The sequence below is a fragment of the Lepeophtheirus salmonis genome, chromosome 9 (genome assembly GCF_016086655.4).
Source record: "Lepeophtheirus salmonis chromosome 9, UVic_Lsal_1.4, whole genome shotgun sequence".
Classification (NCBI taxonomy): Eukaryota; Metazoa; Arthropoda; class Copepoda; order Siphonostomatoida; family Caligidae; genus Lepeophtheirus; species Lepeophtheirus salmonis.
In genome coordinates this window covers 29224262-29250462 of record NC_052139.2, presented here as the reverse complement: position 1 = coordinate 29250462, position 26201 = coordinate 29224262, and the positions used below count along the sequence as shown (strand labels likewise).

The window sequence follows — 26201 nt, the reverse complement described above, 5'->3', positions numbered from 1 at the left end:
AAATTTCCCATTTAACCATTAAAATGTATTTTGTCACCTTCAAAGTAATCTCCATTGGATGCAATACACATTTTTCGTTTTTTCCAGTCTTTGAAATATTTTTTATACATACTTTTTTGGCGTCTCGAAAACGTTTTCAAAACAGATAAAAAGTTAATGGCAAAAAAATAAATTGTTGATATTTATTCTTTCGAATTTTTTCAAGAGTAAAAATGGAATTCCAACGAAATATTGGATTCTTAGATAAAATAAAGTTTGTAGAAATTTGTCTGGAAATTCGTTTGCAAATAAATTACACAAATAAAAATTTATTTATAACTGAAATTTTTGTCTGTTTCTGAATCATTTTTAAATTCAAAAAAAAAAAAAAAAAAAAAAAAATCTCTTTTTTTCGTTAAACGTCAATTTTTAATCTTTTAGAAGAAATAACACAAAACGATGTATTTTGGACATATCTCTATAGATAATAATATTAAAATATACTATTTTCAATTTACGGAAGATTATTGCATAATTTTTGCAACCTTTACACAATGAACCAGTTATTGCAGCATATTTTTTCGACGACATTATTCTCCATAACTTTTTTTTTGTTTTCCAAGTATGAAAAAAATCTTTGTAGGCTTTTCAATGGTAATAAAATAATGGTATTAACTATCTTTTTTTTTTTTGCAAAAATAGTGGAAACAGTTTCTTGCAAATTTTTTTGGACCAAATAAAAGATGGTTTCTAGACAAATTTTTCATGCATATATATTAGTATCTTATTTGAAGTTTATAACAAAAAAAAAAAAATAATATTCTGATTTCCCACTTCCTCCTTGGCCCGAGCAACGTTGGGTAAACATACATTTGCTAGTAATATTTCAATTCGTATAGGTTTATTTTATTTTGGATTTTTAAAACAATTTATGCAAATGATAGGGAAGAATGCTTACTTCAGATGGTTAAGTTGGCATGATAGCGACTGATTAAAAAATGAACGAAAAAGAAGGAAAACCACACGCATTACAAAGTCCTATTTCTGATTTTTACGTCGTTATATAATCTTATATTCAAAGGCAATCGATTGATCATTAAATATTGCTATAGACAGAATAAAATATTTTCGGAAATTATCATTACAGTTTTTCTGGAGACAGTCTTCTCACTTTAGGAAAAAATAGTATTCAAACCGAGCGTTAAGTCTTTTTTAAGCTTAAGGACATTTGATAAAAAGGTTTTGGAATAATATTTTTATGAAGTAAAAATATTACTTCTGTGAGTTCCCAAAATGGATTTTCATTCAATTATAGTGAAAGTTGGAACGTCAGTCAAAATATCACTATATTTATTACCCATCTAAATATATACATATATATGCAAGGATCGTTTCTCACGTGTTGTTATATGTATACAAATGACTCCAGGAAAACCCTGGAGATGTATTTCATCAATGAACAAAATAGTTTTTGTATAATTAAAAAATGACGGACGCCTCTGTCATTCAAATGAAACTGTACTCAACCGTAAAGTACAGAATTAAAAGAATCTTTGATGATGTGCAGAGAAGTGTAAGACCAGAGACAACAACAGAAATGGGATTAAGATATAAACTCTTAATCCTGAGTAAAAACACGCTTTTGGTGGATTTTTGTTCCTCTTCGATGCTCCCGAAAAAACATTCTTTTTTTTAATATAAAAGGGATAGTGATAATTAGTGATAGGACGATTAAAAAAAAATCCACATTCTGAATCTTTAATATTTAAAAAAATACATTATTGCTGTAATCAACCGTTGAAAGTTCAACCCGGAGGTAAATAATATATGTTATTTGACGACATTAATTTTAAAATAAGGATTTCAATTCTACATTTAAGAAAAAAAAAAGAAGAAATGTTACAACGAAATAATCGAATATACAGGGTGCCCACGATAAATTGGAACTATCTTAAAATTCAACTTGCTTGATAGAAATGGAATTTGGAGTGTATTTGTTAATATGAAAAAGTTAGGCATGATATTAAACAATAAATGTATTCAACATGTCCTCCCTCAGCAGCCACCATCTTCTCCATTATGCCCCTAAAGGATTTGCATGCCCTGATGACTCCGCGGAATCGACAGCATTCCACTCCCCTCGTAATGGAGCCTTCCAGGGCCGCGATGCTCTTATGGCTGACCTTGCACACCTCCCTCTCCAACTTCCCCTACCAGTCGTAATCACACGGATTGAGGTCGGGTGAGTTGGAAGCCCAGGTGTTGCGATCCCAGAAAGTGATGTCGTGGGAGTTGAAGAAGTTAGTGGTCCTTATGGCGATGTGTGCGGGCGCTGAGTCTTGTAGCAATATGAACTCCCTCCCAGCTGCCGCATCCTTCATCCAGGGGATGACGAACTCCTCCATGACTTCGTAGTACCTTATCGCGTTAACCCTTTCCTTGGGATTGAAGAAGAAAGGAGGCATCACCTCACCGGTGCTGCAGATGACACCCAGGGTCGTCACGGAGGCCGGGAACTTTGTGGTGAAGACAGCAGGGACCTCTTCTCTCGTCTTGGTAAGCCACCTGTCATTCTGGACGTTGTAGCTTCTGTCGACAGTCCAGTTCTTCTCGTCGGAGAAGAATATGATTCTTCCTCCATGGCTCTTTCCTCCAAGGCTCCGAAGCCTTGAAGGACTTCCGGAGGCCTTCAAGGAAGCGGGGAGTGCGGATTCGGTCACTTCTGATGTTGTGGGCCTTACGGCAGACCTTCCCCTCAACCTCCCAGGCATTAAAGACCCGGTACACTGTGGCCTTGGGGTAGTTAAGAAGCATGTAGATAGCAGAGGGCTTGCGTCCCGCGCGAGCCAATTCGAGGAGGGCGTCTCTCCTTAAATGTTCCATGATGGTTATTGTTTGTTGTCATAACAATTGTGGTGTAACTTATCGTGTATTGTTCATGCAACCTTTTATATTAATATGATTTAACCCCAAATATCCACATTATGGATCTGGATGAAGTTTAAAGTAGTTTCAATTTATCGTGGACACCCTGTATTGTAAATATGAAATCAGCGATACTACTTGGAATCTTTTTATACATCCCATCAATTCTATTTTCGCGGTAAATAAAGTGAAAAGTGAGACCAAAAACAAATAATATTGAAGGCTGTGGATGTGAAAATAGCTTTGGAAACGTATTTAAAAAGTATTAATGGGTATTGAACACAGTAGGTATAGGCGTGCGCGTCTAAAACTAAACACTCTGAAATTTTATAAAAATAATTAAATAATTCTGTAATTTTTAAAATGGTCGACGAATTAATTTATTTAACATGAAAGATGAGAGTCTTAGACACATGTCTATTCAATCCATGTTCTCCACTACCAACTCCAGCCTGGACCGGAACTTGCTGCATGACTTGGCGATGAAGCTCTGGTCGAGGCTGGCTCAGGCACTCTTGAGTGCAGACTTCAGCTGGTCCTAGGACTTGTATTGGACTCCCAACAGCATCCCCTTTAAACACTCAAACACTGCGAAGTCAAGCGGCAACCAAAAAGGCGAGTGAGGTGGCTTTTTCTTAAGGTTGTTGAGAAGAATCTTCAACCTTGCGAGTCGTTTTTTCGTGCCTACAGGCTAGACGGCTTCACGAGGGATTCTCTTGTGAACCTTAAGGCCAATATCTTTCTTAACTATCCGGTCCATGGTCCTTCTGCTGACGTTGAACTCCCTGGAGAGGCCACTGACGGTGTCCACGACATACTTTTTAACGGCAGCAACCATTTCGTCCGACCTTCAAGGCCTTGACTTAGATCTTGTGGTCGCCTCGGTGGGAGTTTTTCCCCGCACGGAAAGTTCCAAAGTTGTGACTCGACGTCTCTCTATATTATCGGCTGTTGTTTACCTGTTGCCATTTAGATTTTGCTGGAGTTTTGTTTATAACTAGTTAAGACCCTTGCCTCGAAGTATAAATCGGTTTCAACTCAATAAAATCACGAATATGTGCATGGCGTGAAATTTATAGGAGTGCTCAGTTTTAGACGCGCACACCTGTATATTATAGGTTTAATTCCATTCGAAAATCCTCCTCTACGTTAAACACCGATATGTTTGACCATAGTTAATATGGATAATCCAGAATTTGTCAAGTACTTTATAATCAAAATCTGTTTTTAGTGTTTGTTCACATGACAGTTCGAAGGGGCATTTTCCATGTCAGACGACAGCTGTGGCGGTAAAAGAGTTGATTTCAGTTTTGCTTTTGTGGAGCGCTATCATCTGGAAAATAATTTTTAAAATTATCCAAAAGATACTTATAAAAAATTCCCAATTTTGAGAAATGTCAAATTATGGTAAATTATATTCTTCTTTTCTGGAAATCCTCTTGCATCCTCTCTGTTGTATCTTACGGCCATCGTCTTATGGTTCAAAAATTCACAGCCATTCGCAAAAAATTAAATTTTTATGTATAAAATATTGCATTTATTGGAAAAAAATTGAAAAATCCACAGATGTTGACATAAAATTAAATTACACATGTGAAATTTATTGTAAATAATTTTAAAAATTCTAAACTGTTCACAAAAAAAAACTATTTCAAAATTCAAAACTGTTCACAAAAAAAAAAACTACTTCAAAAATTATATTTTTTTGGAGAAAAATTTCCAAAATCCATAACTTTTCATAGAAATTTTAATTTTTTGGAAAAATTTGAAAAATTTCATGAACTTTCAGCTATAACGTTTTTTGTAGAAAATTTAAAATATTAAATTTGAGATACACATCACACCTGAATTCAGACATTTGTGAATATCAGCTGCCTTTTATTTTATTTAGGAGGGAGAAAATATATTACTTCTGTAAAGGAGAGAACCTTCTACATTTAAAATTGTATTAGTAGAGAAAAAATATTTAAATTATATTTACAATCATATATATTTATTTTATTAGCATATGGATTTTTAAAACAATTTACAGCAAAGATAGGGGAGAATTCTTATTGTAAAGTGAGATGTTAACAGACCTTCCAGGGCTGAATATAGGGGAATAGAAACAAAAAAAGAAGGTAGACGAAAACAGAAAGGGAGAAAGGAAAAGAGGTTTTATTTCTGTCAAAAATAGACTCCTTTGAGGCACCAAAAAAATGTTAAAGGCATATTCATGGTTATTTTGTGTGTCTACATGGGAAATATTAAACTGATCATTTTCACTATTTTGGATTGTATGTGTTATAAAAACAAAAAAATTATATAAATATAAGATATGATAAAAATTGAGGGGCTTCAGAAGTACAAACCTACTAATATTTTTTTTGTAAAAACAAAAAAGTTATGAAGAATAATGTTGTCGAGAAAATAACACGAGATAACTGGTTCATTTTTGCAAATAATGCAAAAATTATGTAACAACATGTTCCGGAAATTGAAAATATTTCATTAAACAGTTAGAGTCTTCAATTTTACGTATCGTTTTGTGGCATTTCTTTTAAAAATATTGAAAATTGTCGTTTGATGAGAAAATGAGGGGAAAAAGAGAGAAAAAAATAAAAAATATTCAGAAAATGACATATATTTCAGTTAAGCATCAATTTTCATTTGACAAATTTATATGCAAACCAATCTCCAGAGAAATTTCTACAAACTTTATTCAATCTACTCATCCCGTATTCCATTGGAAGTTCATTTTTTTTGCACCTGAAATAAAAGAAATTGCAATTTTCACTGATTTCTTTTTTTGTCCATAACTTATTTGATTTTGAAAGAATTCAAAAAACGTAGTTATTCGTATAGTTGTTATTTGAGACGTCAATCTCTTTTTGATAAATAACTCAAACCCATATCTAGTCTCCATGAGCTACAAAAGAAGGTTTTTGTGTTTTGGGCATAGCATAAGCCCCCATTATATGCCCCCCCCTGCCCAATCGACACTTCCGTCTTAGCACGTCTGAGGTACTCAAAGAGGGGCCCATGCAAAATTTCAGCCCCCTAGGTTAAACGGTATGGGAACGTATAAAGCACAATCTCCCTTTTATTTTTATAGATATGATACAAATTTAAGGTGGCTTCAGAAACTTTAAAATGGAGTCCAGCTTCCCCAAAAGAGGCTAGGGATGCCACTTCAAACAACTAAAATCTTAATATCACAAGCTGAGTGATATTGCCAAAACTGAAAAGTCAACTAGCTCACCCTTTTTATTAAATATGACTTTTTGTGATGTTTAACGATATTTTTATTGATATTTTCCTAGTTTTGTTACACAATTATTCAAGTATAATGTCTGTCAAAGGTTCTACTACTCTTGTGTTGAAATATATACTTTCTATTTTAAGAATCATATTATGAAAAAAGTTGCTGAAAAAGCAACTTTTGAAAGAAGACAAATCTTATCCATATGTACAATATAAAAATGATTATGTTTCTCTCTCCCTTCCCCCCCTTTAGACTTTGTATTACTTTTCATATGATGATTTCTTTTATTTGTAAAACTTTTCTTATATTTTTTGATCAAAAGAAGGATTTTCTCTCACTTCCCTATTTCCTTTTGAAAATTAAAGGATGCAAAAAATAAAGTACATATATCGAGTAAATAAGTTTAGAATAATAAAAATTGATGTTAAAGCACCATTAAATTAAAAACCCTTATTTTTGACAAATTTGGATTTTGATATTATATACAGTTCACTGAAGCAATTCATTTATGTGGTTTTTTTTTGTAGCTTTGGGGATTCATTTACTGGGTTGTCCATTGAATTCTGAACATTTACTAATTCAATACTTAATTAAAGTTGAATGATTGAAAATAATTTATATTTCGATATGTTAATGTATAAACAATTAGTTACAAAATAGAAAAAACTGACTAGCTAACGTACAAGTCGAGAAAATGATGCTTGAACATGATCCACGTATTTCCATTCGCGTACTTCAAGCAGTTGGGCGACTCCGGGGCATGACATTTCATTAAATTAGTTATGAGTAGCTATGACATTTAAGAAGGGACACAGAGTTCCTGTCCAGGGTTGAAAGTAAAATCAAGGAGGATACCACCCAGTTGATGAATCCCCTTACCAACAGGGCTTCCAGAACTATCAGGAGGCCCATGAAGGGCGACTTGAGATTGCTCTCATACAGAAGGACTCCATGCCACCTTCTCCAGACCCCATGTTTTACTATCCAACCTCATAAAACGATAGCAATCGAAACCACTGGTTCATAGACATGATGGATAATTCATACTAGAGCAGACTAGTAGATTAACGAACACGCATAATATGAGGCAAGAGCATCATTGATCCACCAGTAAACATACATTTAAGGCATTTTATAGTAATACATATTACATATTTTATTTAGAAAAGCTCACCTCAAGTAATTATATATTAAGGCGAAACATCCTTGAGGCAAAAGGGATTTATGGCAAAATGTCATGAGGAATCATAGTTAAAGGCAAAATTACTTGCCACCGCTTCATGGATATCAAATCATTTTATACGAGTCTAAAGATCCTTAATGAAATTCTAACCATTTACAGATTAAATATAAATATTCTTCTCTAGTTAAAATATTTTACAAAAAATCTTTACTCATTTTTTGTAAAATTGTCCAAAGTAGCATGAACCAACTTGTCCCCCCCCAACAACTCTTTTCTTCGAACACTTATGCATTAAGGAATACTTAACGAATTAGCAACTCTTTAAAAAATGTAGACTGCACATTTCTGAGTTTCTCTCCATTAGTACTGTATAATGCTTTGATTTTAACTTATTTTTATTGTTTTTATTCTATTTTTGTAATGTGAAAGCAATTAGAAAGCACTTAATGATATCCCTCCCCCTTGTCTCTCTCTCTTCATTTCTTTATTGTATGTCAACAATCCCTATTCGACTCTCCTACTATCTAATAAACCATTTACCCTTCTATATAGAGTGGCTCTTTAAAATCATTTACTTGTCTGACTGACTCTATTGATTTGCCGTGCAAAATATTTTAGACTTTAATTAATATTTGATGGTGGTGGCCCCAGCTTTTTAATGTTTTGCTCTATATCTTTTCATATATTTTTTTAAAGTGTTTTATTTAATATCGAAATTTGGAGTTCCATTTTCTCGTAGGTACTTAATTTATTAGGTCTACACGGGCCCCTCTATTATAATATCAGATTACATAGTAATTAAGAACTCTACAAATCTGATCAACTCACCTCATTCGGACAACAAGAGGGTAGGAACCCTCTTTGACTTCCTACAACAATTAAGCAACGACGTGAAACACATCGGCACTACCTGATGGAGCAATAATGCCCGGACTCTATTGTACCACACGACAGTCCGGGCATTATTGCTCTATCCACTTTGAGCATCAACAGAGTTAGGAGAGCCGTTTCCAAAAGAGTCTTTGGAAACAAACTGATATATTTAATCCGTCAAAATGAGTTAAGTTTAATCCCCAATCACCTTATTTTAAGGTATGTGGTATGTATTCTGCAAAATCTCTCCCCAAACTCAAAATAAAAGTGGGTTCGCTATACATTAGTTACAAGCTCCGTATCTCCAAATAATAAGACCCCCTGGAGAAAGATTGTACCTTCTGTAAAATCGGAGTTGAGTCCTCTCGCCAGTTCCCCTAGGGTAGTCCCCCTTCGTAAGGAATCAGAAGGTTTAGTGTTCAGGGCTTTTGGAGTGATGATCTCGAAGAAGAGCTGGCTCATAATGATGGACCTGGCAAGGGATTAAAATATGAAATTGGATTGCATTATAACAGATATCCTCTTATCAAGCTATCAAAATAACTGTTGCAGTCCCACATCTTTCTTAGTAAAATCATGGAGAATACCATTAATATGATGACCATGATGTAAATCCAGTGGATTTTTTAGCTGACACGTATTTTTTTGGAATTGGTAATCGCAAAAATGAATTTTCTTTTACTTCGTATTTTTCATTATTATGTCATTCCTGAGTAGTGAACATCCTTTCCTAAATAGATTCAATTATATTCTAAACATGATTAAACATTCGTTTGTGCTCATAAAAGACTTACACTGAGGATTTGTTGAGGAGTTGTTATTCTAAGTTCTTCTTGTACTCAGAGGGGAATTGGGGATTGACATCGGAATAATTCTTACCCATGTCATTGTGTATTTCCTTCTCTCCTTCCTCCCCTGTCACAGCTGATTGTAGCTGATCTCCTCTAAAACATTCCTCAAATTATGAAGATTATCCTGTTGATTTTCAGTTTCCTTTTTCAACAAGCCCATTATATGCCCATTTTTATCACCGAAAAGGGCCCTTTTCTGATGCACTTCGCTTGTCTTATTTTCTTACCTGATTAATTAAATATTAATTATTTTACACAGGTATTAGTTCTATTTGGTGTTGTTTTCTTATATATTTTAAACTATTTTACCGAGGAGGCTTTGATTTTAAAATTTTGCTCCATATTGAAATATTAGCCTACCAAAAATTGGATTGCTTTATTTTTTTCTAATAATACAATATTAGTACAATACTTTATTTATCCGTATGTATAAATAAATTTTATGTCAAGAGCAGTACTTTTTTGTAGCTTCAAGCCATTTTAACATCAATTCGATTGTTGAATAGAGTATTAATACAAAGTACTTTATCCAAAAAACAAACCATTATTTGCTGCACTTTTTATTTTCCGTAGTGTATGGATTTTAATTTATTCCATGTTTAATTTAAAAGAACGAGCCATGATTCAGAGTTGATTATGCCATATAAGTGACTCGTAATAATGTAACATCCCTATTCCCAATAAATCTCGATGAAACTTCTTTAAATGGCTTAAAAAATAAGACTTAAAATAAAAAAATCTGTTTTTTCCCATTGTAATCGTCAACTAATTGTCCACTCTATGGAAATATGATTGTATAACGATAAAATAACATATTTTTAATGCATTTTAGGGTCAGATTACAAGTCCATTTTTTGCCTCCGAAAAAAACGAAACTGCAATTTTCAATTATCAAAGAAGTCGTTATTTGTCACTAAAAATTAAAATACTAATTTTTTTTTTCTAAAAAAATTTCAAAATCCATACGTATTCCCAAAAAATTACTTTTTTTTTGTAAAAAAAAGGTGAAAAATGTAATTTTAACGGGGCGTAGAGGTTTATAAGGAATGAGAATGATTCATACATATATACGGGTTCAAAGTTGAGAGACGGATATTTCATGAAATTCCAAGTTGAATATTCTAGTGCTCCTTTTGAGATAGTTGGTATACAGCTCTAACAACGATGATATATAATTATCCATATAGACTGTATATCACAGACCCCACTTCATAAAAATGATTAAGATGAGTGATTTCTGCGATATATACTCCAAGGGCACTATGCAATATTTCTTAATAGAAATTGAAGTTTAAGTCTTTTTATTTATTGATCCCATTTTGATATCAAACATATCCTCCATGTAACTCCACATACTTCCCAGCCATGAATCCCATCTCTGTAACCCGTATAAATAATGCTCGGCATTTTTCTCTACAAAATAATTTTGTTTCGGGCATAAAATGTCGTATTTTAAGTTTTATTTACGGTGTTTAATTGGACCTTAAACTCAGATTTATTACTCTTAAACTGGGTCTACAGAGCGATACTCGATTTTGTTCCTCACATCAACATACTCAAACAAATGTCCCTCCAAAATGGCTGAAAAGTTAGTGTGTAATTGCCAACAGATGCTAGATAGATGTGACATGCTTTTATTTATGCGTGCTGCCATATTCATCTTGAGGTCAAAAACTTTTCAAACACCTTTCGTGTCAGTAATCAATTATTTTTTCATTAGATGCCTTTAGTAATTTGTATCTCTCGTTGAATAAGTGTTATCAGTTTACGCTGTGTAAGAAGGATATGCTTTACAAATAAATAAATAAATCGATAGCTCGATGATTGTCTGACTCAGTTTGGTTGGAGTGGCCGTCAAAGATGGACACCAGGAATAAGAAAATATACGATATATTTTATCTGAAAGGGTTATACCTTTAATAAATGTTATGCGTTTTCCGATGGAAAAAGAAGCGCATGATGCCTTTGTTAAACTAAAAGCAGAAATTGTCAGCTCAGGTCTGGCTCCCGTACACCAAGAAGAAATACTTTTGAAACGGACGTCTCAGAATATGCATATGAGCGGCCATAAATCAAATGGAAGACCAGTGGCCTTTTTCTCGATAACTTTAAATAAAAGTAAAATCAGGCATTCCTCTGTCGAAAAGGAAGCATATGCTATCGTCGAGGCTATTTGCAAGTGATGAACCTTCCTGATTGCTAAACAATTTTGCATAATAACTGATCAAAAGTTTGTGTCCTTCATGTTTAAGATAAAATATTCCGGTAGAATCAAGAATGAGACGATAATTAGATTGAGACTCGAACTTTCATGTTTCTCGTATGACTACATCAATAGATGAGGAAATTCCTACGGTGGATGAAACTATTGATGATCTAAAAATGTTACATGCAAGTCTAAATCACCCAGGAATAAGTAGACCTTCTCATTTTGTCCGTTGCAAAAATTTGTCATATTCCATGGAGGACATTAACGAAGCTGTCAAAAGTTGTGAGGCATGTATCAAACTCAAACTTAAGTTTAATAAAGAACAAGTCTAGGAACTAATAAAAGTTACTAATCCAATGGATCGAATAGCTATTGATTTCAAGGGCCTTTTGCCTTGTTCCAGTCCTTCGAATAGATATATATTAACTGTAATTGATGAATATTTGAGATTTATGTTTACTTTTCCATGTCAGAACATGACACATTATCTACAGTGTTCAAGTGTCTTGTTAAAATATATTCGCTTATTGGAATGTCGATCTATGTACACGAGTGATCGAGGAACGTCTTTTATATCTAAAGAAAATTTAATACTTGAAAAGGAAATTGCAACAATCTAAGTGGTGTTAGAAATATACAAATTCTTTCAAAACAAAAAATCATATTTTTAAGGAGTAAAGGGGTTCATCCTTACAAAACTTGGTATTTTAGACCACTTTTAAAATGATCTAACTCATCAATACCGACGTCCCATGAAAATGTTCTATTATAACCAACTGAGAAGGTGGGTGAGGAACAAAAACAAACAAAAAAACACACACATTGATTTTGTAAGTATATTCAAATAAGCGCCACCCTAACAAACATGCTTCTATATTGTGAACAATCAATATGAATTAGAAATTTCTCTAATCTTTTTTTTTTTTCTAATGATGTGAATCATTTCTGCATCATCGACTATTGTTTGTCTCTTCTTAATACGATTACACAACATTGAGTGGATGGATGTTTATTACTGGATTCTTACTTATCGAATTATAGTGCTATATTTCCCATCAATATCCATTGTTGTTAGTATCTCTTCTCTTCTGTGTAGGCGGGGTTCATTCTCATCACTGTTCACTGAGTCAATCAATACATTCATTGTTATTGATATAATGTTTATATATATATATTTGAATCTTATTTTGGATTCACAAAACCTTTTATTTAAATTGTTCTCTTGAAAAATTGAAAATAATAAAATGGGTACTACTAGATAAGATCAACCCTGTACCCCAATCCCAACCCCGTTCCAAACCATCTCTTACTTTATCAGAGTCAACTCATTCTTTTTCATACTCACCTATATTTGCGGGAATATTCTATTTATGAATGGCATCCTTATTAAAATTTTTCACAATAAAGTATTTAATAAATGCATTGAAAAATAGCCCATGCTTACCCCAAGGACAAATTGATTTGATTCGCAAACTCAGTGAGCTTAAAGTGTTGGGTTCCTAGCATAACCGATATCGATATGAATTCTTGACGTTACACAATTTTCTAAGCGTCAGGTCCGACTAATAGAGCTTGAGCTGTCTATTTAGCTAATTTACAAGCTAAGTTTGTTGGCAAGAACAGTACCTCATTTGTAGGACTAGTCTGGTACGAGATTGTACCCTGGTTTGGTACAACCCTTATAGTTTGGCACTTTTGTAAGATCTGTTCGGTACATGTATATATTATGACATATTAAATATTTTGTTTTATTGTTTTAAAATTTTAGTATATTTTATTTATTTTTTCATTAATAGATTTAAATAGTCAGGTAAGTTTTTGATCCATAAGTATCTTTTTATATAGAAAATAATTTCTGTATTTGTTTAAAAAAACAAGAAATAATGATTTGCAAAAGGATGAAATACACCACAGTCGAAGAATAGTCTTTGTATAGTTGAGGGATAATTTAAACAAATTTCACAATGTTTCAAGTTAGCTTCCCGATACCTCGTAACCAACAAATAATTTTTTGCGAAAGCTGGTGATATTGTAACTACTAATCGATCTTGTTTATTACTGGAAAATGTGGGCAAGCTCATCTTTTAGCAAATAATTTATAAATTCATGAATAATAGTATTATATAATCTCTGCATATCTTAAATCAATCTTTGTTTTTTAGAAAAAGTTATGTATATTTTTGTAATTATATATTTGCACAGAAAATAAATAATCAAAGAATAAAATATCGAAAAACTGTATTTATTATATTTAAGGAAAAACACATTTTACTAATATACCATACAGAACCACGTCCCGTGAAAGGTGTACCACGGTTCGTACCGAATTGTGGGTATAGCATACCATCCCTGCTCTACTCTTTGGGTATAATTAACATTTTCAGAATATTTAGAATGTCATTCACTCAATAGTTTGATTGAGTGTTTTTGAAACACACAAATTGTGAGGTTCTAAGTAACTGATTTCAAAAAATATATTGCAACTAGTATCAATGAAATATTATATATCTGTAAACATTTATTGCCTTACAATTCATCTAAAAATGACATTAGAGTGGGGCACAAGACTCAAGATCACAACTTTAATTTGTGGGGATCACACTTCAACTCCAGGCTTCAAAAGCTAATTGTTTTGGCCACGCAGGCTATTTATTTTGTATAACATAAGTTCCAAGAGGATGGGATAATTGAAAGGAAGATTAACATTGGCAGAAAACCCATTATCAATTCGAATAACCTCAGAAACATCTTTCAGAATAACTCAATTAAGTATATGCATCATCGTGATAAAGATTTTTGAGGCTCTCACAAATCAGTTTACAAAACATTCGTAAGCCACTTCTGGGATGGTGACAATATAATTTTCCAGCAGGATGCATCTCGGCCAAAATCATCCCACGATGCTTGGTAATGAAATATCAATTACCAAGTGGTCAAAATGGCCACCCTATAGCCAAGATACTAATCCTCTTGATTATTTATTTTCATTATTCTATAAGGTAATTACTGCCGTAGTTACAGCCGATGGTGATATAATTGAACAGAGAAATAGCAGCCATTGCTTGTAAAATATATGCAAATAGTGTAAATTTCTAGTTTCCAACGGGTATATTATTTGTACATGAAAGGAAACAACAAACAATTGCCTCAAGGGGGGCACCTTGAGGATATTTCAAAAATCCTTTGATTTCTTACATTCTGCAGCGTGAGAACACTTTACGAAGCTATGTAGAGGGGAATGAGTTTAAGAAAATCAATAAATGTTTTTGCCTAAAGTATGGTCTTCTAGCACAAGTTCCATATTTAAATCAACATATTCAAGCTGATCAATTTACGAACTACTAAATTTCGAGTCAGCTAGACCATTATACAATTTCCAATTGTATACGTATTTCTCCTACCAAGTACCGTTGAAGCTTACTGAACATTCATAGACGAGGTGACCTCTTAGGGCAAGGGGATCCGGTAACTCTAAAGCAACCTTCAACAGTTTAGTTTGTGAGTAATGATGCTAAATACTACTCTACTTTTGTTATTTTCAAAACAATGGATCAAAAATAATTTCGTGTTAAAATTTAAACTGCTTCATGATGGGAAAAAAATACTGTTTAAACTAAACAATGGGTTGAAAAGTGTAATAGGGACTCTACTCAATAAAACGAATAAAAAATCATAATGATAATTTTAAAAAGACAATTTTGAAGAAAAAACCCCCTGTGTTTTCTTTGTTAAGCCAGAACTTTTCAGCCCATGGTTTCCTGCCTCAAAAATATTTATCTCTACTTAGAACTAGTACAATAATTGACTTAATTTTATTTAACTTTGAAAATAGAAAAAGTATCGACCTTTTCTAAAAAGGTCATTTTATGTAGAGATAAAATAAAACATTTTGTTCCAAAAAATACATCATCTATATTAATAAAGCAAATTTTGTCTATCTGGATGTTTGAAAAGGTATCCTTTTTTGAAGGTGCGTTAAATATATTAAAAACTGCATTACTACTTGATAAAAAAAAATAACAATCTAACAACTAACGTGCGTAGCTAAAGCTCAGTGTGTCTTATTAAGAAAAAAATAAAGATCCAATATGCTGGAGAACATAATGTAGTCTATATTAGTGAATCAAAGTTTGTCTGTCTGCCTGTTACCGTATCGCCAAATAACGCCTGAGCTCAGATAGGATGAATCACCATTTTCCCGAATTATTATCGGTTCAGATCTATAGATGTGTAAATTTAGGGCCCTTGAACTTTCCGTTCCAGATCCGAAACCAAAATTAGACGAATACTTTTAATTTTCTGAGTATCTTACTCGGAGGACTTAAATAAATTTAATAATAATTTATGCGGAAAAGTAGTCGAAAATTGGGTTCAACGATTGCACTTCGTAAAACGTGCACGTGGTGGTCATTTAAACAACATCGAATTTTATCCATAAATTAACTTGAATGTATTTTAACGGCAAATAAAGACATCATCGATATCTCCAACCGTTTTCGTTTTATTTATTAAAAAAAATGTGAGCGCTGTTAATGAAAAACCCTTTATTATGATAACATTGAACTTGTCGTAACTTATTTTGTACCTTGCAACCTCTCCTCTGAAAATCAAAGTAAAGCCACTCAAAATCAGTTATTTGTTTACCAATTCTTTCAACTATGGAATTGTTGACAGATTAATATGAACTAATTCCAAGAGATCCATGTAAAGAAAGAACTGACCGCCAATTTAGTATAATTTTTTTTGTGTTAGTGAAATAAAGCAATGTTGTTTATCCACAAATTGATGTAACCCTGGTTGTAGATATGGCTCCAATTCCTCATCAAGATGAATAGAGATATTAAGTTCCATATAGATAGTATATTTCTTTAAACTAGGGTGAAGTATTAAATCATGTTAGGTTTGGTAAAAAGTTCTGAGTGTTTTTTGCTAGATGTATTTAGTGAGATATATCTCCTAATTAGTACATTTGATAAAATAAAGAAGCTTAAAGTGTTAAGCGTACACTCTAAAAAAGTGCATTTGTAGTTTTGTATTTGGTTGAAGCCAGCTGTGTGGGACAGTCTTCCAAAATAGAACTAAAAAAAGAGATAATTTGATACACTTTTTACTATCACTATGGCCAAGGTGAAAAGGCGGAGAAGATGGGCAAAAAAACTGTGCTGTTTATGGACGCAATACAATATCGAACGCAATAGCAAAGCTGGGATTCCAACGATTCTATTTACATCAAATCAGCCAATCATCAAAAATGTCGATAAAATAAAGGAAATCGTCTATTGAATGGGAACTGAACATTAGGAAGAAATCCGTTTGGAACCATTTGCATAAGGCTGGTTTGAAGAAGAAGCTTGTTGGTGCCACATAATTGACGCAAACTAACCTTTTGGATCGAATTATGTCTACAGTTTTTTGCTGAAACGTAACGAAATTGATACGTGTTTTGAAGCATATGGCGACTGGTGATGAAAAATGGGTCCCATGCAAGAACAAACCACAAAAAAATCGTGCTCAAAGCACGGCAAAGCGGCTGAAACGATCCCCAAGCCCGGATTAACGACCAAGAGAGTTATGTTCTGTGTTTGGTGGGATTGTAAAGGAATCATCCACTATGAAATGCTCCCATTTCAATACCCACAACACTCGATTCAGACTTATATTGTCAAGAATTGATCGTAATTAATAAAAATCAACCAATGCATTTTGTTCAAAAGAAAAGGAGTTGAACCCTTTGTAGTAAATTATTATCATGTACCTACGCTACACATCAAGAAATAAATTGTATACAATTGAGAATCGGATCTTGCCTTTAATTTGATTTCTTTTCATTCTTATTTTTTTTTTCTCAAGATGAGGGATGAAGATGATGATGATACCCTCCTTCATCTTTTCACATCAACATCCTATCATGAAATTGAATAATACGCTTATAATACATGGATGAAGAAAAAAAAACGTAGTGTCTATAAAATGACATATGTCATTGATTTGAAAGAGGGTTCTTCAACGCTCTTGATTAAGGAATGAACGAACATATTCTCTCTTCACTTATTGTAATCCTCATGAAAATTAGAATGAAAGCCATGTTGATTTTTTTATATATTATTACATACAAATATTCAGCTAGACAATTTCTTATATTAAATTTCCCAAATAACATACACACATCTAAAAAAGTTATTTAAAATATATATACTTTTAAGGATCCACAGTGAAATGAAATATTGTTCAAGGTACTGCATTTACATTTATTGAGACTAATTCAATAATTAATGATGTATGATTTATTGAAACTAATTCATATTTTGGTATGTTTAAAATATAAACAATTAGTTACAAAAAAAAACAACGAATTTTAGCCCTGTATCTTAAGTACATGTTGAGAAAAATACCTTTAAACGTGATCAGCGAATTTCTATCGTGCACTCCAAAGCTGCTGGACGTCTCCAGGACAATCGTTCACACCGTCAGTAAGTCCAAAGCGTTGGAAAGCAAAAAGAGCCTTTTCAAGAAGCCCACACTGGACCCAAAATAAGTTAAAGAGAACTAACCAGGCTAATTGCCACAAGTCCATGAAATATCTTGGGATTTTACAACAGAGTTCTATCAGCTATCAAAAAAGTGGGTGAAAAGAGCCTTGTGTAGATGGAGAGGCCACTTTTGACACCAGTTTTAAAAGGGAAATATCTCCTTTGTATCAAGACTCTTTTGAATATGGAGTGGAAGACATTCAAACCGCCGAGGCCCTCAAAGCCACTGTCACCCAGCACTGGGACTTTATGACAGAGGACTACATTTGGAGCGGGTGCCCGTTCTTAAGCCGTCACCTGATAACAATCATTGCCCCTAAGGGATCCTACAATAATGATTAAGTGAGCTCAGACACACGTCTATTTATAGTATTCATTTTATTAATGTTTCAGCAATTTTTATAAAAAAATATCGAAATATAACAAAAAAATAAAACCAAAAAAAACCATTGGTAATTAATTGAACATAAAATAGCTTTAACCAATAAAAAAGACGTTCACACTTCCTTGTTGAAATGGAAACAAAAAGAACACTTGGGGAACTAATGTTCTCCCATGATAAATATGTTATGGATATCAGCAGAGATTTGCTTATCTACGGAACGTCAGTTTAACGAGTTATAAGCCGTTATAAAATTCGTAGAAATATTGCTCTCACAACATTTAAGCCTGGACCAGGAAGAAAGAACCCTATTCGTGCAAAGGCTGTCGTAAAGGCTATCAAAGATCGGATTGTAAGAAATCCCCATCGTGTGAACAGATGGGGTGGTTTACAAACACCATGAATATGGTGTTAAAAGATTTGCACGATCAAAATCCCTCCTCACGTCATAAACAAAGGTTCATATGTGATTTTATTCTCAGACGATAAGTCATTTCGGGTTGAAAGAGTCTCCCATAGCCGGACAGACAGGTATATATCCACCAAGAAGGCTGATGAAGTAACCGACAAAATTTAATTTACTTTTAAAACCAAAATTGCTGCATCAATTCTGGTCTTTGAGAAGATCATCCAAGGGAGATTTTCTGCGGAGGACATTTCAACCACAAGTTTTTTTTTTTGGCTTCCATTTCGCTCAGGTTGTCGAAGGAAAAAATATTTTTATAAAAAACACAATAAAAAATATATAAAAATCTTTATATACAGAATGGTCCAGATAGTTTGAGGGAAGGAAGAAAAAAAGTGTTTAAAGCCTGACTTTATAACAAAGCCTCCTTGTTGGACTCGGAGTAGAATTGAGGATCCACGTCGGAGTAATTTCGGCCTATTTCATTGCTGTATGATTTTATGTGTTTATTTATCTCAATTGACAAAGCTGTTTGTAGATAATCTAATAAAATGTAATGACAGATTACCTTAGCTTAGCTGCCCTTCTTCCAAATATTCTTAAAATTGTCAGGGTTACCACATCATTTTTAAATTTCATTTTTTTTTTAGCATACTGCCTCGTCATATTTTATGACGTCTAGCTATGATCATCAAGAAGATGTGACTAAACTACATGTAGACATCTCCTAAAAGCGCGACCAAAAGTTTTTATTTGGTATACGGGGTCTGTTCAAAAAGTAAGGTGACTTTTAAAAATTTGCGCCCATGATACATTTGATATGTTTGTTATTTAATTTTTTTTATGTTAGTAGACTCGCCAGGAATATACTTTTAATGTTTTATATATAAATGATTGTTATACTATATAAATAAAATAAAAGTTTTTAACATAACGATACAAGTCTTTAAAAGTGATAATATTTGAAAGATTGAAAGCTTTTGAAGTAACAAAAAGTGGACAAAAAGTCAAATAGACAAAACGTCGACTCTATAAATAATATTACTTTTCAAAATATGAAAAACTCTTTCTAAGACATTTCACTCCAGACATTTTCACCTTTTAAAAAATACAATTTTGTGTGTGTGTGTTTTTTTGAAAAATATATATGAAATTAAATATTAACAAACAAGAATTTAGTTTAGTTTGTTTGATAAGAGTTAGAAGTATTTTGCGTGTATGGCGATTTTTTGATATTGAAAAACACGGATCAATGAATTTTCGTAAAATTTTGACTAAAATTAAACTAAGTGCTCCAAAAGACTTGAAATATTGACAGGGCCATAAGGGTGAAACTGATTTGAATAAAAAGAAAATATTTATAAGTGGCACAAAATCTTCCAAGATGGCCAGGAAGACACCAATGACGAGCCTCGCTCTGGTGGACACCCAAGCACGTCAACTAGAGATGAAACCCGTCAAATCACAATCAGAGAAGTTGCTTCGGATATTGAAACATCGGGTGGCTCCTTCCATAATTTTTTTCGAACGTTTTGGCCAGTAGACGAGTGTCAGCGAAGTTTGTTCAAAAACTGATTCATTTTGAACAAAAGAATCGTCACATGAGCTTCGCTCATGAGCTGCTGACAGACGTTTTTTGTCTAAAAACAACACACCAGGCATGCTTCAGTAACTTTTTCTTGCTCCCAAAACTGAAGAAACCTATGAAAGGAAAGAGATACACAAAGATTGAGGAGATAAAGATTGCATCAGTGGAAGAGCTGGAGGCTATACCAACAAGTGCTTATGAGAAGTGCTTCAAAGATTGGAAAAAGCGTTGGTAGAAGTGTATTGTATCTGTGGGTGATTACGTTGAAAGGGACAACAGGAATATTGAAGAATAAATAAATATTTTCCGGCTAAAAAATACATAGTCACCCTACTTTTTGAAACCATCTCGTATAAATAATACAAAAAGAGCTTTATTTTTTGAAATAAAAGTTCTTACCGGATATAATCCTGAATGTTACCCTAAATAAAATGGTTGTCGGATTTTTATAATTTGACATGGGATTTTATTCAAATAATAATAATTGCATTTTTCTGATTAACAAGACAAAATATGAAAGTTAAAAAAAACATACATCGTTATTCTAATCATTAATTTACATTACTAATAGTATTTTTGAACATTATGTACAGAGCATATACAAAGCATGCAATCGGTGGGTCAAGCCACAGGAAAGCCGTTCTTTATATATACAAATATATATAAGTATAACATTGCATACTTTAATATATATATATTTAGGATTTGAAAGCCTTGGAAACATTGTTTTATTTGTAGTTTGAGTCCCGAAAGGGACTCAAAAATAATTATTATATTATTTAAATAAAATAAAAGTTGTTAACATAACGAGAAAAGTCTTTAAAACTATGATTTTTTAAAGATTGAAAGCTTGTGAAAGATAAGGTAACTTTTAAAAAATACTCTTTCATTTTTTTTTTTTTTTTAAATATATATATATATATGAATATAAATATTAACAAACAACAATTGAGATCTCTACAAGGATATGTAGAGATCCCTTCACAACCATTAATATATGTCTATGTAATTCCCCATCCCTTAAAAATAAACAAATCAAACCATTTTTAAGGAGAAGAGATATAAAATAAATATAGAAATATTTTCTGCGAAAAGTCACTTCTGAAAAAAAAAAAAAAAATATGGGACAAAAATGAGTAATTTTTGTGAATTTTCCTTTTTTTTTTTAAAGGGGAAGAATATTAATTCTTGGAGAAGGTACAAATAAAGATTTTAAAAATATAGAAATACATTATTTATATACATATATAATTAACCAATGATTATAATTAACTGATGTATGTTCTTAAATATAAAGTATGTCAACCTTAACCTTATGTTTAAGAATGATTATTTTAATGAACTAACTAATATGTTGAATAGAGGATCACAAAAAAAAAACAAAAAAAAAACAAATCCATTGACAAAATAATGGCACGGTTACTTATATAATTTTGAGTAAGATAAAATTTATAATGAATTAATAGTATCATTATTGGTTAAAGTAGTATTATGCTAAAAAAGTTCCATTTATTATTTCCATTGATAGTTTAAAAAGAATTTTTTTTTATAGTTGGAAGGGACCTGAAGGATCACAAAAAGTAATAACAACAGCTAAAAGAAATAACTAAAACAATGAATACCGGATAAATTATAATAATTATTTATTGAAGGGATTATGAGATGATGAGGATTGATATTGCTGTTGAGTGAAGGGATTCGTTGGAGCAACTTCTTTGGCTGAAGGGGCAGTGGCTTCCTCGTAGGAAGGAGCTTCCATTTCGTAGTTGTAATATTCCGTTGTTTCCGTCTTTGGATCTCCATGTTGTTCTGAATATCCAGACTCGACTCCATAGGTTTGACCCGAGGAGTCTGCTCCATTCGTCATTTCGATTTTCTCTGAAACCTTTTTTGATAAATAATTATTCATTAATAGCAATCATTACTACGCAGAAAAATGTATCTTACCTTTTCCTCCGCCCAGTCCTGGAGTTCCCCAGAGGCAAAGACTGCATAGAAAATAACCCCAACAAAATGAATACTCGAGGCAATGAGGAACACGTGTTGCCACTCCACTTCCAACTTCCAGTCGGAGGAGTGATCCTTTGTGATTTGCTCTGTGGTGATGGGACAAATCATGCCACTCAGTGTTCCAACGCCATTAGAGATCCCCATGAGAATGGATGCATACCTTGGAGCAATGTCAAGATGATTAACGTTGAAGCCAGAAATGGCGAAGCCTGAGCATCCTACGGCGAGGATTAATCCAGCTATGGCTACCATTTCGTTCCTCGTATAGCCCACCACAAGGAGGAAGAGTGCCTCTCCTCCGAAACCTCCGCAGTTGAAGAGCTTCCTCACGTTGGTAGTAGAGAGGATTTCCTTTCGTCGAAAATAGTCTGCCAGCTGCCCTCCAAAAGGCACAATGATAGTCATGACCAAATGTGGAATAGCAGCCATGGTGGAACCCTCAGAGAGAGACATGTTAAATACTTCCTTAAAGTATTTGGGCTGAGTAATGAGGAGAAGATAAAAGGTCCAGGATCGAGCAAAGTTGGCCACAATAATTGCCCAGACAGGGAGTGAAGTAAATACTTTTTTCCAGGGTGTGTTGAAGACTGTGGGCTGAGACTGGCCTGGGCCTGAGCCAATTGATTGTTCGATATACAGCTGTTCTCGTGGAGAAATTGAGGGGTGACTAGCAGGCTTTTCAAAGGCAAGCCAGAGCCAAACGACGTACCAAATCATGCCACAAACTCCATAAAAATAATATGGAGCATAGTATCCAACTCCATCCGCCAAATAGCCTGAGATGGGCATTCCTAATACTGCTCCACCATAAGATCCACAAAAAGCAAGTGTGGCTAGTCGAGATCTCTCTAGAGGAGGAGCCCACCAACGCCATATCCCATGGCAACATGGATATGTGACTCCTTCAACCAAGCCCTGGATGACACGTATGCAAATGACTGCCTTGTAGTCCCATGCCGTGGCTGTAGGAATGAGCATGTTTAGAATCGATGATGTGAATATAGCTGTTCCAAAGAGGAAGGAAGGTGAGAATTTTGCTGCTAGGAACCCCCCTGGGATCTGTGTGATGATGTAGCCCCAGAAAAATGAAGCATCCACAAATCCAATTGTCTCTGGAGTCCAATTAAAATTCGTTAGCCCATCTGCATCTGTGGACTTCATTTTTATGGTCGCAACACCCACATTGCATCGAATCCCAAAGGAGATGACAAAACCGATGGCAACAAGGATAGCCTGCGTGTACCTTTTGGAAACGCTACAACAGGGGCACTCTGGCTGACAGTACTTATCAATTTTCCGTAGTTTGGGTCTTTCCAACTCTGGAAACTCCTCAGGGACATCAAGCCCTCCAATGTCATAAGTTCCACCACTCTCCACAGTTTTATCTACGGCCACACTCGCATCCTTAAAGTCATAGCGATCATATGCTCCATCCTTTCGAAATACACGACGTGCGTTCCCTGTCAAATTCGCGATTCCACATTTGGCTTTAAAAAGAAAGGCCCTTTAACATCCTCGGGACATTCCTCATGCTGAGTTTTTTCATCTAGCTCAACGTTGCGCATAGCATCCTCCATGTGTTGACCCACAGCTCCTGCTCCTCCAGATCCTCCGTACATGTTGGTGGTGGGTTAGATGAGAAGGAGGATCTACTGATAATCAAGGGAAATAAGGAAATTAAATAATGTGTGTTAGTATGAGCCATAATATAATATAGATATATAAATAGTCTAATGAGGCTATCAAACTGCGTTGTCATCTCCATTACAGCGGAAGAGGGAGAGAAAGGGACAGAGGAATAATACCCAAATAGAGAAAGTTGGTGGTTTTCAATTATTATTGATAATGATAATATCAGTATTCTTTTTCCGTGAATGTATGTTTGAATAAAAGAAACAAACTTTTAAAAAGATTCGGAAGAAAACTGATTAATAATAATATTACTTTTCTCCCGAAATATAATATTATTTTTCTAAATCGGATTAAATTACATAAAGTTCCCTTTTTGAGCTCCCTCCGTATTCATTCCTTCTTTCCATGATGTACTTGCGTGGGATCATCATTATTTTGTTGGTAGATGATAATAAAGAATCACCACCAACGGAACTAGGGGAGGGGGGGGACGAAATATGATCATCAATACATACATTCTGTGTGTATGGGGGAGGATGATGTCTAAAAAGCTCATTAAGAGGCTAAATAAACACACAAGAAATGATTTATGCAATGGTCATATTGACTCTTCTCTCTTCGTAAAGGAAAAAACTCATTAAAACATCATGTCTAAATGAGAGACTTCTTTAATCCTTTCTTATAAATATGAATGTACAAAAAAAAACAAAAAAACTAAAGTCATTGATGCGTGTTATAAAAAAAAAAAAAAAAAAGGAGAAAAATAGGGGGATGGGAATCCTCTTATATGATTCCCCTCTTCCTAAACTCCTTTCATCCTCTCAAAATAAGTAAAAATATTAATATACATACATAGCTATCAGTAACGAAATAATAAAAAATATATATATATTAAATATTTCTTCATTTCGCAAGAAATAAAAAAGATTTTTAACATTTAATTAAACGCCGCCTTATGAAATAAATAAAATGAAGATAAGGGGGAGATGTGTTGAGTCTCGGCTCGCTTTTAAGTGATTCTTTCAGTCTCATTTCTGAAATTTAATTCGTGGAGCATCCTTTAATATTTTTGTAAAAAAAAAAGTTCTACTTAATACAATGTTTATTATTTATTAAAATTAGTGCTTAAGTGGATGATTTTTTTACTTGACTCAATGTTCTAGGGAGGGACGTCCACTGGAGGTTGGCTGGAGTGGCTGTAGCCTCCCCCCCCCACCAATTAAGGAATTATTGCTTTTTACTAGAAAATTTATGTAAATTTTTTTTATATAAACAATTTTATATTTGACTATTGAGTCTATTATATTTGTATCACTAAACCTTATAAAAGAATTACTTTAAATAGTCAGTCAAAATTTCTAATGAGGTAATTGCATAGATGTTTGTTTGCACTGATGAAGTATAAACACTTTTTTTATTATTAAAATGAGTCCATCCTCCCTAGGAATGGTCCTTGATGTCTATATACATTAAGAATATTTATCTCTCTTGAAACAACGGAGTTTTGAACCTTCGCAGAGTGAGTTAAAAGGAATAATTGGGTTTTGGGTACACTATATAAGTTTGCCCAATCGTAATACTTTTTTTTTCTATCTCTCACAAGAGTCCATCTGTGGCTGGAGGATGAGGGCCGAAGAGCTTCTTGTATTTTAAAGAACTAAGACTATTTCTTCATTGTGATATCCACTGGCCTGTTTTCCTCAGTCTATGGATCGACTCTAAGTCCCTATTTTCCCTCCCCTCCCTCTGTATACTCAATAAGAGAGGAACTCATAACCTTCTCCACATAATGACACCTTCAATATCCTCATAAGTGCTAATTGCTCGAATCTCTCGAAATAGGGAAGGTCTCTCTCCTCGTAATCCAATGACAATAATATATTCTTCCCTCTGCAAAGTTATATCCTTAGTATTTGAATGTTGAAATAATTGAATTTCAACTTCCCGCTGTCCCTATCTCCAAATTTATAGATAGAAAGAGAATGTATGACGGTTGGACAAACCCAGTGTACCCAGGATTTCTTCTAATATCTGAGTAAACAATACAGGGTGCGTGGACAATATCTGCCGCTTCAAACAACAACAACTACAAGCTTATTTTATTATATTTATTGATAAAATAAAAATGAATATCTTTATTAAGATATATAGCAGCTATCTATTCAATGTAGCCGCCCTCTACGGCCAAAACCCGCTCAATGCGGCTACGAAACCGAGAACAGGCATTTTGGATCTTTGCTGCTTCTGTCTCACTGAATTTCTCCTTGATGCATGTGATGAGAGGCTGCTTGGTGTTATGGGAGGAACGGTTGGTCATGTTCTCCACGTAGGCCCAGACAAAGTGGTCCAACGGGTTCAAATCCGGTGATGAGGGAGGCCAAGAGAAGAA

At 33.7% G+C, this 26201-nt stretch overlaps 1 protein-coding gene across 9 annotated transcripts in view; it reads right to left on the bottom strand.

Annotated features, from left to right (window-relative positions):
• Positions 1 to 6743: 6743 nt before the first annotated feature.
• Positions 6744 to 26201, bottom strand: part of VGlut (Vesicular glutamate transporter) — a 29207-nt gene continuing 9749 nt past the window's right edge. For 2 of the 9 annotated variants that reach the window (XR_011781708.1, XR_011781709.1), the window contains exons 2-5: positions 22118 to 23829; positions 21793 to 22055; positions 8999 to 9282; positions 6744 to 8934 (exon numbers count right to left, since the gene is read on the bottom strand). Coding sequence is in view for 6 of the 9 variants with exons in the window: in XM_071890934.1 (XP_071747035.1) it covers positions 21810 to 22055; positions 22118 to 23341 (1470 nt within the window). In the remaining 3 variants the exon portion in view is untranslated. Of the gene's footprint in view, positions 8935 to 8998; positions 9283 to 18157; positions 19126 to 20613; positions 22056 to 22117; positions 23833 to 26201 lie in introns of those variants that run through there. The other 7 variants (XM_071890931.1, XM_071890932.1, XM_071890933.1 and 4 more) reach the window with 5 other exon arrangements.